Source organism: Stomoxys calcitrans, chromosome 5 (genome assembly GCF_963082655.1).
Source record: "Stomoxys calcitrans chromosome 5, idStoCalc2.1, whole genome shotgun sequence".
Lineage (NCBI taxonomy): Eukaryota > Metazoa > Arthropoda > Insecta > Diptera > Muscidae > Stomoxys > Stomoxys calcitrans.
The window spans coordinates 125,319,804-125,337,388 of NC_081556.1; the positions used below are offsets into that span (position 1 = coordinate 125,319,804).

Genomic DNA, 17,585 nt, shown 5'->3' on the forward strand with positions numbered 1-17,585 from the left:
TCACTCATCAGAAGAAATGACTTTACGAAATCTTAGACCAATATTTGGAGGCCACCGTAGAAAGGTTAGCATGTCCACCTATGGCGCTTAACGCCTAGGTTCGAATCCTAGAGAGAACATCATAAAAACTTTTCAACGGCGACATTTGTGAGATAAAAACTTCTCCCCAAAGAGGTGTCGCACTGTGGCATGACGATCGAACTCGGCTATAAAAAGCAGGCCTCTTATCGTTGAGCTCAAAATTTTAATCGGACAGCATTTAGTTATATGTGAGAAGTTTGCCCAGGTTCCGTAGAGGAATGTTCATGGGCAAATTTCCATTGCATTTGCAGACCAATATTTGGAGGTTTTACAAACCGAATGACATGATGATTGGTATACAACCAATTATTTATGATTCAGGGATAGAGCAATTAACCGGTTATCACTATTCCACCACATCCTGTAATCCATCTTGTACCACTTGTTGTCTCTTAAAAAGACACGACACAAAAATTGCATTAAAAATGCATTCGTCCAACTAATTGGAAGCAATTCACACCCATGGTACATGTTTAGCTAATTAGCCCCAAAGAAGTGGAGACAAATGATGACAGATGTCAAATAATGAGTAAATGGCTCTGTGATATGATAATGATCTGTCCCTAAACAAAAAGGATCACTTGCCATTACTCGGCCAACAAGTACGTGACTCTTGCCTTAATAGTGGAATCATCAAAGCGCAAGCAGAGCAGCCAGGGTAGTCATCTAAAACAAATCCATGGTTATGGCTATCAGAGATGTTAAAGTGTTGCGGTAACATATGAACGCACTTTAAGACCAGAGAAGAATTGAAACAAGAAGTCGACAAAAGACGCTACCTTTTTAGAGCCGACAGAGAAAGAGAGAGAGTAAGAGAATAGAAGCCAAATGAATCGTAAATTATGAACTGAAAATGTTACCCTTGGTCCCTTAAACCCAAAAACAAACCCACCATCAATAGCTTGTTGTCCAACGTTGATCAGCAATCATTGCAGACACTGCGACAAACAAGAGGCATGACATTAAACAAATAGCCAAACTGTCATGGCACTCCATCTTGGTGGGATCACAGGTTTAGAGGCAGTCTACCATAGAACTTGTCCCATCTTGAAAAGTCAACCCAAACGTTCATCATTAATGCCCAACGAAAGAAAAAAGGCAAACAAAAAAATGGAAACCCCTTTAAGCCTTTAGAGTAGTAAATTTTATCTAAAACAAAAAACCTTGGGACCACATACAACTCCCAGTACGAGTCATGGAAAAACTGGAAAGGAATAGGCAAAACATTGTCGGCAGATTAGAATGAGGCTTAGATGGGGCACATTACAACAGGACATTAGTGTCAAATGAGGTGCATTTAAGAAACCACAAAATACTCTTCTTCTTACAATCAGAGATGCATGAAGCGATGGTACGGCTGGCAGACTAACTTCTTCAGAATCTAAGGCGGAAAATACAACTTTGCTGTATGGTGACACATTAATGCACAGTGTTTTGGGGAGAAAAAACTGCAAGGCGGTAGAAATTGAAGGGTTGCAAGAAAAAATGTTTAATTTGTGTGGCGGGATTGGGTTGCCCAAAAAGTAAATGCGGATTTTTAAAAGAAAGTAAATGCATTTTTTTATAAAACTTAGAATGAACTTTTTACACTTTTTTTCTAAAGCAAGCTAAAAATAACAGCTGATAACTGACAGAAGAAAGAATGCAATTACAGAGTCTCAAGCTGTGAAAAAAATTTGTCAACGCCGACTATATGAAAAATCCGCAATTACTTTTTGGGCAACCGCCTAGTCCCTGGAGAATGAAACTCCAATATGGTTGGAAAATGCCACGACTGACTACTGTTATGTCATAACTTAGAAAAGCACTTTGGTGATTTTACAAATACAAATTTTGCCCATAAACATTCCACTAAGGAACAGGGGCAAACTTCTCACATATCAATGAGTGCAGTCCGATTCAAGTTTAAGCTCAATGATAAGGGGTGTCCTTTTTATAGCCGAGTCCGAACGGCGTGTCCCAGTGCGACACCTCTTTGGAAAGAAGTTTTACATGGCATAGTACCTCACAAATGTTGCCAGCATTAGGAGGGGAAAACCCCCGCTGAAAAAATTTTTTTCTAATGGTCTCGCCAGGATTCGAAACCAGGCGTTCAGCGTCATAGGCGGACATGCTAACCTCTTAGCTACAGTGGCCTCCGGTGGTGGTGAGGTGGCAAGATCGGTGGCAAGATGAACTAATGACCAGATAGGCACACTCTGGCCTACCATCTACCGAAGCAGGGCAACGGAACTGCTGGCCATTGATAAGAGGTCACCGAAAACCATTGCGTAAGTTATAACCGGGCATTGTGCGATGGTCCATAGGGCTGCGTATACGAAACTCCCGCATAATGATTACTGCGGGAGCTGCCTTAATGGGGATAAGCAGGAGACAATCGAACACTTGGTTTGCTCGGTAATTCTGAAGGTGCATAGGTTTCCCATCTTGAGCAAGCGGGTTTTCTACTATCTGGGAGATTTTGATAATGTGTCTCTGGTATGTCCTATTCAGAAACGGGAATAAGACGGGAAGGTTTCGAAGGGGATGAGATGGAATGCTACACATACGGTTATTACCGTGGCCTCCATTATAACCTGATATAGCTCTCAAATAAACTCGTCGCTCGATTTGCCTTTTTTTCGCTAAAATATTTCTTCATCTTACGGATTTTGACATCCTGGCAATGTATGGTCCAAATCACTACAAAACCTGACATACCTCCAATGTTCCGATATTAAAGTGCAACTTTTTCTTGAACCACCAAAGATACATATAACTCAAAACCTTTAAAAAGTTGCCTGAACACCCATTTTCCTGTGGTAAAACTTTTTTCTTTAATATTCCTAACCAATTTCCATGCATCAATAAACCACTGTATTGTATAAGCCACACTTTCTCCACCCAAGCACACTGCCACCATGCTCAGCCGGTGCATCATTTCGGTGTTTATGTATTTTCAATGCCATTGTGCCACTTCAGTAGGGGTCGTTCAAAACCACAGATCCATTTTTCTTTATGCACTTCGTTTTATTTTTCCCCCACTCAGTTGATGTTCTCTCTCTCTCTCCCTCTCTCTCTCACTCCTAAAGAAAAAAAAGGTTTGTCACTTAAGTCTTTCGTTTAATACTCAAAGGTTTGTAAAATGTCAACGGACATTGAACAAGAAAACAAACGACCCAACAATGATTGCGTACTGCTGCTGCAGCAGCAAGTCTCCTTTTGTTGTTTGCCAACGTCTTTTGACCAGACCACATTTAAAGAAAAGAAGTATCGGTCTTTACTCAACTCAAGCACTGATACATGGGACATATCCGTTGAATATAAACAGCAACCTGTTGGAATGGTGTCATTTTTCATGCATTTGTCACTTGTTGCTTGTTGTGGTCTGTTAGGATTTTCATTGTGATATGGAAAAAGAGTGGATTATCAGCACACTACATTAGGTATGGGGAGTTGTGTGGCTGTTTGGGTTAAAAAAAAATTCACAAATTGGATTCAAAGTGGTTTGGACATATCAACAGGATAATAACATATCGACTTCTTTTTACTTGGTCTGTATGCCTTTGGCCCTGGCCAGAATAGACGAGACCCGGCATCCGATGTACGGTGTGGGTGAGACGCCTTCGTCAAATCATCTACTGGGAGAGGTAGTACCTTGCTCAATAAGGGTTTGGTCCGTTTCTGGATTGAAGAAAAAAACCACTGGACCTTGGTTCTGTTCGGTTTGCCAGATCCGAAAGCATCATCGCTTTGTTTCCGGGAAAAGAAATCGATGTATGAAGTTTTTGAATAGCCACATCACTACAAGCCTAGGCATTACAGAGATAAAGGAAATTTTGAGACGTTATAAGGGCAACATATGCTCGAATACGTCAGGTGCTGCCATAAGCACCCCAACTCAAGTGCATAAAAGTTCAGCACACTAAGGTCGAAGTATGTAACGAAATTTTTAGAGTAGTCTCCAGGGTCGGAATATAGCTTTGACTTGATTTGCTGGACTCAATGAATTACCAGGAAACGAGAAGGCGGATGAATACGCCAGGAAGGCCTCGTCATCGGCGAGCAAATGTGTCAAATGTAGCATTTGTCGAACTACTGAACTTGGTGGAAGAGATGGTCAGTCCAGGTGGTGTTAAGGAGTTGGTAGCGAAGAGGTGCTGGAGAGGTTCATTGTGTCCAGAATGATATTCCCGGAAATGAAAAGGCGGATGAATATGCCACGAAGGTCTCGTTCTCAGCGAGCGAACTGGTAAGTGAGGAGGTATGGTTGAGGTGTTTGTGAGGTGAGGAGGTTGTGGTGAGTTTAGTTTGAATGTTTGGTGGATTTCGTGATGACGTTTAAGTGTTGATGAGATGATGGTGCTGCGGTGTGCGGATGGTGAGGAGTAAGAAGATGGTAGTAAGGAGGTGGCGGTGAAGAGCTGAGGATGTGGTGATGAGGGGGTGGCGATGTAGAGATGGTGATATGGAGGTGGTGATGTGGAGGTGGTGATGTGGAGGTGGTGATGTGGAGGTGGTGATGTGGAGGTGGTGATGTGGAGGTGGTGATGTGGAGGTGGTTGTGAGTTGATAATGGTGTTGATGTGGTGGTGACGAGATGGTGATGTGGATGTGGTGATATGGAGGTGGTGATGTGGAGGTGGTGATGTGGAGGTGGTGATGTGGAGGTGGTGATGTGGAGGTGGTGATGTGGAGGTGGTGATGTGGAGGTGGTTGTGAGTTGATAATGGTGTTGATGTGGTGGTAGTGGTGGTGACGAGATGGTGATGTGGATGTGGTGATATGGAGGTGGTGATGTGGAGGTGGTGATGTGGAGGTGGTGATGGCGAGGTGGTGATATGGAGGTGGTGATGTGGAGGTGGTGATATGGAGGTGGTGATGTGGAGGTGGTGATGTGGAGGTAGTGATGTGGAGGTGGTGATATGGAGGTGGTGATGTGGAGGTGGTGATGTGGAGGTGGTGATGTGGAGGTGGTGATGTGGAGGTGGTGATGTGGAGGTGGTAATGTGGAGGTGGTAATGTGGAGGTGGTGATGTGGAGGTGGTGATGTGGAGGTGGTGATGTGGAGGTGGTGATGTGAAGTTGGTGATGTGGAGGTGGTGATGTGGAGGTGGTGATGTGGAGGTGGTAATGTGGAGGTAGTAATGTGGAGGTGGTGATGTGGAGGTGGTGATGTGGAGGTGGTGATGTGGAGGTAGTAATGTGGAGGTGGTGATATGGAGGTGGTGATATGGAGGTGGTGATGTGGAGGTGGTTGTGAGGTGATGAAGTGGAGGTGGTGATGTGGAGGTGGTGATATGGAGGTGGTGATGTGGAGGTGGTGATGTGGAGGTGGTGATGTGGAGGTGGTGATGTGGAGGTGGTGATATGGAGGTAGTGATGTGGAGGTGGTGATGTGGAGGTGGTGATGTGGAGGTGGTGATGTGGAGGTGGTGATGTGGAGGTGGTGATGTGGAGGTGTTGATGTGGAGGTGGTTGTGAGTTGATAATGGTGTTGATGTGGTGGTGACGAGGTGGTGGTGAGGAGATGGTGGTTAGAAGGTGGTGGTGAAGAAATTATGATGAAGTGGTGGTGGGGCATAGGAGGTATTGAATAAGTGGTGCTGAAGAGAGGATGATGTGGATATAGTGACGAGGACGCCATGATGTGAAGTCGGTTGTAAGGTGGTTGTGGTTAGATGGTGAAGAGTTTATGGTGGGGCTGAGGATTTTGTGAGAAGGACTTCATGATGTGGAGTCAGTTTCGAAGTAGTGAATAGTTTATAGTTGGAAGGCGGTGGTAGTGGTGTGGAGGCGGTAGTGGTGAGGATGTGTTGTGGTGAGGAGGTGGTGGTAAGTTTCTGGTGTTGAGGTAGTGGGGTATAAGAGAAGAGGATTTAGTGACAAGGAGGCCGTGATGTGTAGTCGGCTGTGAGGTAGTTATGGTTAGGTGGTGAAGAGTTTATAGTGGTGGTGGTACTGGTGTTTAGGCGGTGGTGGTTAGGATATATTTGTGGTGGTAAGGTGCTGGTGTTTAGCTGGTAATGGGGGATAGATAGTGGTGGTGAAGAGGTGGTGGTGAAGAGGTGGTGGTGAAGAGGTGGTGGTGAAGAGGTGGTGGTGAAGAGGTGGTGGTGAAGAGGTGGTGGTGAGTATTTAGTGATAAGGAGACCATGATGTGGATTCGGTTGTGATGTAATTGTGGTTAGGTGGTGAAGAGTTTATGGTGGGGAAGTTGTGGTAGTGGTGTGTAAGGTGCTGGTGTTTAGCTGGTAATGGGGATAGGTGGAGGTGAAGACGTGGTGGTGAAGAGGTGGTGGTGAACAGGTGGTGGTGAAGAGGTGGTGGTGAAGAGGTGGTGGTGAAGAAGTGGTGGTGAAGAGGTGGTGGTGAAGAGGTGGTGGTGAAGAGGTGGTGGTGAGTATTAAGTGATAAGGAGACTATGATGTGGATTCGGTTGTGATGTAATTGTGGTTCGGTGGTGAAGAGTTTATGGTGGGGAAGTTGTGGTAGTGGTGTGTAAGGTGCGGGTGTTTAGCTGGTAATGGGGGATAGGTGGAGGTGAAGAGGTGGTGGTGAAGAGGTGTTGGTGAAGAGGTAGTGGTGAAGAGGTGGTGGTGAAGAGGTGGTGGTGAAGAGGTGGTGGTGAAGAGTTGGTGGTGAAGAGGTGGTGGTGAAGAGGTGGTGGTGAAGAGGTGGTGGTGAAGAGGTGGTGGTGAAGAGGTGGTGGTGAAGAGGTGGTGGTGAAGAGGTGGTGGGGGATAGGTGGTCGGGGATAGGTGGTGGGGGATGGGTGGTGGGCGATAGGTGGTGGGGGATAGGTGGTGGGGGATAGGTGGTGGGGGATAGGTGGTGGAGGATAGGTGGTGGGGGATAGGTGGTGGGGGATATATATGGGGGGGATAGGTGGTGGTGAATAAGTTATGGTGATGAGGATGTAGCCATGACTTGGAGTCGGTTGTGGGGTAGTTGTGGTTAGGTGGTAAAGAGTTTATGGTGGAGAGGTGGGGGTGAGGATGTATTTGTGGTGAAGAGACGGTGGTAATGTACGGGTGTTGAGTGGGAGGTTGCGGATAGGTGGTTGTGAAGAGTTGGTGGTGAGTATTTAGTGATAAGGAGACCATGATGTGGATTCGGTTGTGATGTAATTGTGGTTAGGTGGTGAAGACTTCATGGTGGGGAAGTTGTGGTAGTGGTGTGTAAGGTGCTGGTATTTAGCTGGTAATGGGGGATAGGTGGTGGTGAAGAGGTGATGGTGAAGAGGTGGTGGTGAAGAGGTGGTTGTGAGGATTTAGTGATAAGGAGACCACGATGTGGATTCGGTTGTGATGTAATTGTGGTTAGGTGGTTACGAGTTTATGGTGGGGAAGTTGTGGTAGTGGTGTGGAGGCGGTGGTGGTGGTTGTCAGGATGTGTTGGTGGTGCGGAGTTAGTGGTAAGGTGTTGGTGTTGAGCAGGTGGTGGGGGATAGGTGGTGGGGGATAGGTGGTGGGGTATAGGTGGTGGGTGATGGGTGGTGGGCGATAGGTGGTGGGCGATAGGTGGTGGGGGATAGGTGGTGGGGGATAGGTGGTGGGGGATAGGTGGTGGGGGATAGGTGGTGGTGAATAAGTTATGGTGATGAGGATGTAGCCATGATGTGGAGTCGGTTGTGGGGTAGTTGTGGTTAGGTGGTAAAGAGTTTTTGGTGGAGAGGTGGTGGTGAGGATGTATTTGTGGTGAAGAGACGGTGGCAATGTGCGGGTGTTAAGTGGGTGGTTGCGGATAGGTGGTTGTGAAGAGGTGGTGGTGAGTATTTAGTGAAAGAACACCACGAAGTGGAGTCGGATGTGAGGTAGTTCTGGTTAGATTGTGAAGAGTATATTGTGGGGTAGTGGTGTTCGTGGTGTGGAGTCGGTGGGGGTTTTCGTGAGAAGGTAGTTGTGTTGGTGAGAATGTAGCGGTAAGGTAGTAATGGGGTAGCAGTAAGGTAGAGTAAAAATGTGGTGATGAAAAGTTCCTGGTGGAAAGGAGGATTTGGTGAGAGATGGTGGTAAAGTATTAATGGGGTAGCGGTGAGGTAGTGTGAGATTATGGTGATGAAAATTTGCTAATGGTGAGGAGGTATTGATAGGGAGGTGTTTGTGATGTCGAATTTGCGGTGATGGGGTTTGTGTTCACGAATGCTAGATTGCCAGAACGTGTGAGAGGTGGTGGGAAAGTATTATTGGGGTAGCGGTGAGGTAGTGTGAGATTGTGGTGATGAAAATTTGCTAATGGTGAGGAGGTATTGATAGGGAGGTGTTTGTGATGTGGAAGTTGCGGTGATGGGGTTTGTGTTCACGGATGTTAGATTGCCAGAACGCGTTGACCTATCGTAGACCGGGGAAGGATTGACACATGACTTGCTTTCGACTACCATGCATTTAACACTAAGACAGCAGCCACAGGGGAACACTTTGACATAAGACTTATGGCAGTACATATGATAATCCTTTAGGATCACTTCTCAGCTACATTGATAAGTATGAGTAGGAGACAGTACTTACTTTGTTCATGACCTGGATTGCAGGGACTCTTTGTGTTCACCCTAAAAGAAGGTAGAATAGAAAAAGAAAATGGAGAAAAATAGAAAACATACACCACAGAATAGTACAAGACTGCAAAAAAAAAACAACAATAAAAAAACTAAAACTAAAAAAAAAACAAAAGACTAGAAGAAGAACCCGGCACGTGATACCTCTGAACTCGCACAGGCTTAAACGTTGAGATTTGATCTGTGTGGTTATCATCGCTGCCCAAAGAAGCGGTCGCGGACAATCAGCGGTATCTAGCGAGGATTCTTAGTAATAGTCCAAGCGACACCGGGTCTTGCCCTAATACTGAGTGCCTATGATGCTTGATTTGAGAAGGCTAGTTATTAGAGCCTTTAAATAACCAAAGGCCACCCTGTTTCCGCGGCGATCCTTCCTTTGGACCGGAACGAGCTTGCTCACCTACAGCAGTTTGACGAGTATTGCCACCTCCACATGCAAATGTGGCTACATCAAAAAAAAAAATGAAATTCTCACCGCTGACAGTATGATTAAGTCAACCAATTCTGGCTCTACAGAACTCCATAATGGCAAGAGGATTATATGTCGGGTGGGAATCCAGGCTTGGAAAGAGGTGTTCACCCATTATTCTGTGTGTTCTCCTAAAACCATCGTAACCTCCCGCTAACCGATCAGTACATAGTTCAGCAAAACTCAACTCCTGAGAATCATCTGAAGGAGTCTTATGGCAAACGGGAATGTCATTCTCAACATTGCAGAAAGTCCCGTTGACTTCTAGGGTTTAACGAAATTCCCCGCATATACATATCTCCTTCCGTTATCATGTCCTTAACCATGGACAGAGATTAGCTCTATGTTGAGTCAGAGGGACTTCCGAGACCCAACCACCCCGGTATGTGTGGAGCAGCTAGTAGCTTGAGCGTCTCAGAGCTAGAATCCTTCTATTTGCCGTCATAACTTATAATGCTTCCAAGAGTTTTCGAATCCTTGGAGAGCAATCATTGCAACATGGATTACACACTCACATTTAAGTCTTCTGCCTGCAAAGACAGACCAATTGAACCAAGCTCATGCACTGGTTTATGGACTCCCTGTTCCAGTCCCAGTCCGTATGCAGCTGCTACTTGGCTGGGGCGCTGTTTCCATATCTGGATATTTAACAGATGGCAGGTAGTTTCAATACCCTTTTCCTTGGGTAAGGGTAGTTTTGATACCCTTTCCCTTGGGAAAGAGTAGTTTTAATACCCTTTTCCTTGGGTAAGGGTAGTTTTTATAATCTTTCCCTTGAATAAGGGATGTTTTAATACCCTTTCCTTTGGGTAAGGGTAGTTTTAATACCCTTTCCCTTGGGTAAGGGTAGTTTAAAAACCCTTTCCATTGAAAAAAGGTGCTTTTAATACTCTTTCCCTTGGGTAAGGGAAGTTTTAATACCCTTTCACTTGGGTAAGGATAGTTTTAATACACTTTCCTTTGGGTAAGGGTAGTTTTAATACCCTCTTCCTGGGTAAGCGTAGTTTTAATACACTCTCCCTGGGTAAGGGTAGTTTTAATACCCTTTCGCTTGGAAATTTGTCCTTAGTGGAATGTTTATTGGCAAAATTTGTTTGATTGTTTGTTTCCCTTGGGTAAGGGTAGTTTTAATACCCATTCCCTTGCGTAAGGGTAGTTTTAATACCCTTTCCCTTGAGTGAGGGTAGTTTAAATACCCTGTCCAATGGTTAAGGGTAGTTTTAATAACCTTTTCCTCATGCAAGGGTAGTTTTATTACCCTTTCCACTAGGTAAGGGTGGTTTTATTACCCTTTCCCCTGGGTAAGGGCAGTTTTATTACCCTTACCCCTGCGTAAGGTTAGTTTTTTTACCCTCTCCTTTGGGTGAGGGTAGTTTTAATACCCTTTTCCATGGGTAAGGGTAGTGTTAATACCCTTTCCCTAATGCAAGGGTAGTTTTAATACCCTTTCCCTTGGGTAAGGGCAGTTTTAGTACCCGTTCTCTTAGGTAAGGGTAGTTTTTTATCCTTTTCCATGGGTAAGGGTGGTTTTATTACCCTTTCCCCTGGGTAAGGGTAGTTTTATTACCCTTTCCCCTGGGTAAGGGTAGTTTTATTACCCTTTCCCCTGGGTAATGGTAGTTTTATTACTCTTTCCCCTGCGTAAGAGTAGCTTTTTTACCCTCTCCTTTGGGTAAGGGTAGTTTTAATACCCTTTCCCATGGGTAAGGGTCGTGTTAATACCCTTTCCCTAATGCAAGGGTAGTTTTAATACCCTTTCCCTTGGGTAAGGGTAGTTTTATTACCCTTTCCACTAGGTAAGGGTGGTTTTATTACCCTTTCCTTTGGGTAAGGGTAGTTTTATTACCCTTTCCACTAGGTAAGGGTAGTTTTATTACCCTTTCCCTTGGGTAAGGGTAGTTTTATTACCCTTACCCCTAGGTAAGGGTAGTTTTTTTGCCCTCTCCTTTGGGTAAGGGTAGTTTTAATACCCTTTCCTTTGGGTCAGGGTAGTTTTAATACCCTTTTCCATGGGTAAGGGTAGTGTTAATACCCTTTCCCCAATGCAAGGGTAGTGTAAATACCCTTTCCCTTGGGTAAGGGTAGTTTTAGTACCCGTTCTCTTAGGTAAGGGTAGTTTTATTACCCTTTCCCCTTGGGTAAGCGTAGTTTTATTATCCTTTCCCCTGGGTAATGGTAGTTTTATTACTCTTTCCCCTGGGTAAGAGTAGTTTTTTACCATCTCCTTTGGGTGAGGGTAGTTTTAATACCCTTTCCCATGGGTAAGTGTAGTGTTAATGCCCTTTCCCTAATGCAAAGGTAGTTTTAATACCCTTTCCCTTGGGTAAGGGTAGTTTTAGTACCCGTTCTCTTAGGTAAGGGTATTTTTAATACCCTTTCCCTTTGGTAAGGGTAGTTTTATTACCCTTTCCACTAGGTAAGGGTGGTTTTATTACCCTTTCCCTTGGGTAAGGGTGGTTTTATTACCCTTACCCCTGGGTAAGGGTAGTTTTTTACCCTCTCACTTGGGTGGGGGTAGTTTTTTTACCCTCTCACTTGGGTGGGGGTAGTTTTAATACCCTTTCTTTCGTGCTAGTCCTCGCCAAATATATCTTGACAATCAGTAAGATCATTCAAAGACCCCTGAGGATATTGTCACACATCTGTCTCTATAGCTGACTGTAGCGTACCTAAGTAACCTGCTTTTAATCTCACATTGTTTCTTCTCATCATTTGTTTAAGTTTTGACACTTTTTCTCTCCCCAAGACCATGGGGTTTTGTGAGCCATCCCAAAACCCTAAGAACATTTATTGTGGTTTATTTATTTGTTTATCTTTAAAAGGCTTTTATTGTCACTTGGCTGCCGCAGCAGCAACAAAGGCAACAGTTTAGGCCACAGCATCCCAATAGACCCAAAAGGGTTATATTTCCTCATTTGATTTAGGTCATCGTCATTGTCATCGTCATAAAGCACTTCTATTGCTGGAAATTGTTAGAAAAATTATCGAAATCCCCATCATTGAATAGAAGAAAAGATAAGCTGACCTAAAAGGGCCAACATTACAAGGGACCAATGTCATTTGGATCTTTTTATTGTCGCCTGAATGTTATCGTTTTGTTTGGTGTGTGTTTGTGGCTGCTGAGGTTAATTTTCAATCACTCCCCTCTCCTTCCATGTGTCATAGATAGCAAAGGGACGCAATAAATCCAAGACAATATGGGTACTGGCCATGGACAGGGATGACAACAAACAGAAAGCCGATCGATCCAGCCATGTTTATCCTAGGCTTATCACCTACTCAAGTAGTAAGGTGTGTGGCAGCGTGTAATGATGCTAATGATGATGGTTTGGGGCCACTGACCAAAAGGAACACACAAGTCGTTGTTTTTTTTTTGTCTTCTGCCACCATAAGAGGTTGGCGGCAGTGGCGAGCTTATTGGAATTGATGGAAAGGAATTAAAAGGGCTGTTATCTTAAATGTCCTCTCCTCCCCAAAGAATCTGTGCCTGCATGTGCGATGCTACAACATTTGAAACTGCCTTTACAATTCGAATTGAAATGAAGGCAGAAACATTTGGCTTGGCTCCCATTCATTGTTGTTAAAGGTGTTAAAAGCTTGTGAGGAAAAAATGTTTCTCAAATATTTGTGGCAAATTCTTTCCGTACACAAATGCAGCGTAAGAAAAATTCACATGCCCTGCCCTGCAGTGTTCCAATATGTACTCATTAAGACTTTTAAAATAAAATCTTTGATTTCTTGTAATGTTCGAATGGTTGCATGCAAATATTGAAACATGCTTTGGATACGAATTCAAGCAAGTTTTAAATGGATTTGTGCTAGGGTTGCCAGGATTCCCAGATTAGGTTAGATTTATGTGGTAAACTGACAACAGACTCACTTAGACGGACGTTTTCGTCCATTGTGATACCGCAGGAACAGAAGGAGGAAGATGCCTTCTAGTTCTTACCGCTGAACCATTCAGATCGCTTCAAAAAGCCCAACAACTTGCGAGTATTCTCATCCGCTAAGTCAGATCAGATTCTCAAAGAAATGAGAACCTAAAGTGGAACTCCTTCTGACTGCCTGTGCGGGACACACACACAGAAGATGTTCTCTATAGTCGCTTCCTCTTCAATGTCCTCACAGCTTCTGCAAAAGTCGTTGCTGGCAAACTTCAGCCTGTCAGCATGTTTTCCAATTAGACAGTGACCTGTCATGATGGATACAATGAATGAGACGTCTGTTCTAGCCAATAATAGCAAACCAGCAGACCTCTTCAACACTAGATTAGGCCACATAGTTTTGGAATGCTCACAGCTCCCTCTTTGTGACCATCTATCATTCGTTGCCCTTCAGGCCTGATCCTGAAAACTTAGCTTACATGTCGCTGGAGGCATACCCACAGATTCCAGTTTCCCTGGAGTGTGTAAGGCAGTTCCTAGTCTCGCAAGCTCTTCCGCTTTACAATTCCCTGGGATATCTCTGTGTTCCGCAGGCCATCGTAGCGCAGAGGTTAGCATGTCCGCCTATGACGCTGAACGCCTGGGTTCGAATCCTGGCGAGACTATCAGAAAAAGTTGTCAGCGGTGGTTTTCCCCTCCTAATGCTAGCAACATTTGTGTGGTACTGTGCCATGTAAAACTTCCCTCCAAATATGTGTCGCAGTGCGGCACGCCGTTCGGACTCGGCTGTGATGCACAAACAAGCCATCCTTTGGATCCTGTTGAATATTGAACAGTAGGTGGACTTTTGAAGTGGCGTCCACCAGACCACAACACCATATAGCATTATAGGCCTGATAACTGCACTATATAACCAGTGCATGACGCGGGTCTAATCCCCCAACCTTGTGCCAATGGCTCTCTTGCAGGTGTATAGGGCAAGAGTTGTCCTTTTAGCCCTTTCCAAAATGTTGGATTTGAAGTTCAGTTTCCTGTCTAGCAAAATACCCAGGTGTTTAGCGCTTTCTGTAAATGGAACATTCGCTCCTCCCAAGGAGACAGGTTCCACTGAAGGTAACTTGTATTTCCTGTTGAAAAGAACTACTTCTGTCTAGCACTGATTTACGCCTAGACCACATCCGGTAGCCCTATTCGCTGTTTCACTTAGATCTTCCTGAAGTATATCTCCTAGAGTGCTGGGAAACTTTCCCCTAACCGCAATTGCCACGTCATCAGCATACGGCACCACTTCTAAACTTTTTATAACCTACACCACCACTAAGGGTACAGGGTATTATAAGTTCCTGCAATTATTTGCAACGCTAAGAAGGAGAAGAGCTAGACCCATTAATAGGTATACCGATCGACTCGAATCACTTTCTGATTCGATTTAGCCATGTCCGTTTGACCGCCTATGAGTTCATGTATTCTTGTAATCAAAGTGCAGGTCGTATTTGTTGTCCAATCATCACGAAATTTTGCACATATCACTTTTTTTGCCCCAGGACGAAGACTCTTGGTTTTGGTAAAAATCGGTTGAGATTTGGATATAGCTCCCATATATATGTATCGCCCGATTTGCACTTAAATGGCCGTAGTAGCTACATTTCTCAACCGATATGCACAAACTTAGGCACGGACTAATTTGTTTCGAGATCTTAATATAGCCGCAGGATTTCATCAAAATCGGTTCAGATTTGGATATAGCTCCCATATATATGTATAGCCCGATTTCCACTTATATGGCTGTAGTAGCTACAATTTTCAACCGATCTGCATAAAATTTGGCACAGACTGTTTTGTCTGTGCCAAAGTGTCTGTGAGATTTCATCAAAATCGGTCCAGTTTAAGATATAGCTCCCATATATATGTATCGCCCGATTTCCACTTAAATGGCCATAGTTGCTACAATGTTCATCCAATCTGCACAAAATTTGGCATGGATTGTTTTGTTACTGATCTTAACATAGCCGCGAGATTTGATCAAAATCGGTTCAGATTTAGGTATAGCTCCCATATATATGTATCGCCCGATTTGCACTTAAATGGCCGTAGTAGCTACATTTCTCAACCGATCTGCTCAAAATTTGCCATGGATTGTTTTGTTACTGATCTTAACATAGCCGCGAGATTTGATCAAAATCGGTTCAGATTTAGGTATAGCTCCCATATATATGTATCGCCCGATTTGCACTTAAATGGCCGTAGTAGCTAAAATTTTCAACCGATCTGCACAAAATTAGGCACGGACTGTTTTGTTACAGGTCTTAACATAGCCGCAAGATTTCATCAAAATCGGTTCAGTTTCAGATATAGTTCCCATATATATGTATCGCCCGGCTTGCACTTAAATGGCCGTAGTAGCTACATTTCTCAACCGATCAGCACAAAATTTGGCATAGATTGTTTTGTTACTCATCTTAATATATCCGTAAGATTTCATCAAAATCGGTTCACATTTAGATATAGCTCCCATATATATGTATCGCCCGATTTGCACTTAAATGGCCGTAGTAGCTACAATTTTCAACCGATCTGCACAAAATTTGGTAAGGATTGTTTTGTTACCGATCTCAACATATCCGCAAGATTTCATCAAAATCAGTTCAGTTTCAGATATAGTTCCCATATATATGTATCGCCCGATTTGCACTTAAATGGCCGTAGTAGCTACAATTCTCAACCGATCTGCACAAAATTTGGCACGGATTGTTTTGTTACTGATCTTAGCATAACCGCAAGATTTCATTAAAATCGGTTCAGATTTGGATATAGCTCCCATATATATGTATCGCCCGATTTGCATTTAAATGGCCGTAGTTGCTACAATTTTCAACCGATCTGCACAAAATTTGGTAAGAAATGTTTTGTTACTGATTTTAACATATCTGCAAGATTTCATCAAAATCGGTTCAGATTTGGATATAGCTCCTATATATATGTATCGCCCGATTTCCACTACAATGGCCGTAGTAACAACAATTTTCAAACGATCTGCTTGAAAGTCGGTTCAGGTATACATTTAGCTCGCATATACTTATAATTGTAGGGTAGGTGTAGGGCATTATACAGTCGGCTCCGCCCGATTTTTGCCTTTCCTTACTAGTTTTCTTCTAGAGACAAAAATATATGGCTATATTCAAAAGTAGAGGAGATAGTACTTGTAGAGTTCATCTGGCCACCCATCTTTTTTAGATCCACAGATCCCAAGCCTGTCCTAATGCATCTTTTAGTAAGTAAGTTATTAAAAAGCTTTCTTAAGGTAGAGTTGATGCCTAGTAACTCCAGCTTCTTCATGATTGATGTTGGTTTTACCTTATTGGAAGCCCCTTCAATTGTATATTCCTTGACAGCGACATAACCGTCTATGTAGCCGACTAGATCGTGAAGGGCTGTTTCAGTCGACTTGCCCTAACTATATGCATGCCGTTGCCGAGACAGGCGATCTCAGGGGATCTTTGTCCAAAGATATGTTTCTATCAACCCCTCAAGAGTCTTCAGCATAAAGGATGACAGGACGAAAGTCGTTCGTCTTCGTGTGGTAAGGTTTTCCTGCTTTCGGTATGTAAATGACCTTTGTGTCCCTCCATCCCACAGGCTTATATGACATTCTGATACAAGCAGAGTACATCTCCCTAAGCCAGGGAATCAGCCTATCAGTCACAGCTTGTAATTCAACCGGTGATACATCATTAGGGCCTGGTGAATTAAAGGAGTCGAAACTTCTTATCGTCCAAAGGATTTTCGGCTCAGACACAATTTCCCTATTACCCTCCGACGAAGGCATATCAGCGACAACCTCTTTTGGTGCCACGTTGGGGAATTTCCCGGGATATGTGTATCAACGAGTAGTTCTAGCGATACTTGGAAGACTAAGGGAATGTAATCCCAAACTTTCAATCACCGACCGGAACATTGGTAGATTGGATGAGGCTGATGGTGACCGGAGACATGCAGTATTCGTACTTAACTCCGACTGTCTCGCAGACTGCAACAAGTCTGAAGGGGTTGTATCTTACGGATTCAAAAATTTGAGACTGAAAGTCTATAGAAGCGGTGGGGAATCAAGAGACGACTCAGCAGTTGTTGCTGAACACTTGCCTGAGGAACTATCGACCACATCGCTAAAGTCTGGTGGATTGCAGGCGACTGAAAATCTCCCTGCCACAATCGTGATAATCGAAACGGGACCCGACAAGCCATGTGTGGGTGGGTCACAAAGTTGGACTAGGCTCAAAGTGCACGCCAGCGGGGAAGCACTGTACTCAGAAAGTTCAATCTAAGGAGAAATCGTCCACATTGCAAGTGCCCAGTGTCCTGAGGAAGAGTGTTTCTACAGCTTTCTCTACTGCCCCCTGGATGCGTTCGGAAGCTCATCATGACAAGTTCTAACGAATCTTCTGAGGATGAACTCCTGGTGGAGTCAGAAGACGAGGCCAAAACAGCAGTGATGGAAGTTCTGAATCCTGACTATGGTCCGGTTTCTACAGATAAATCCCACCATTGTAAGGCCGCTTCGGCGGCGTGTATTCTTGCAAAGGGTAGTCTACATGTTTTTCTTAGCCAGCCTTGAAAT

At 44.1% G+C, this 17,585-nt stretch overlaps 1 protein-coding gene across 1 annotated transcript; it reads right to left on the minus strand.

The window, feature by feature from the left end:
• Window positions 1–6,482: 6,482 nt before the first annotated feature.
• Window positions 6,483–7,166, minus strand: LOC131997984 (uncharacterized). Its single transcript, XM_059369933.1, has one exon. The coding sequence runs from the start codon at window positions 7,164–7,166 to the stop codon at window positions 6,483–6,485; it is 684 nt and encodes a 227-aa protein (XP_059225916.1).
• Window positions 7,167–17,585: the final 10,419 nt, after the last annotated feature.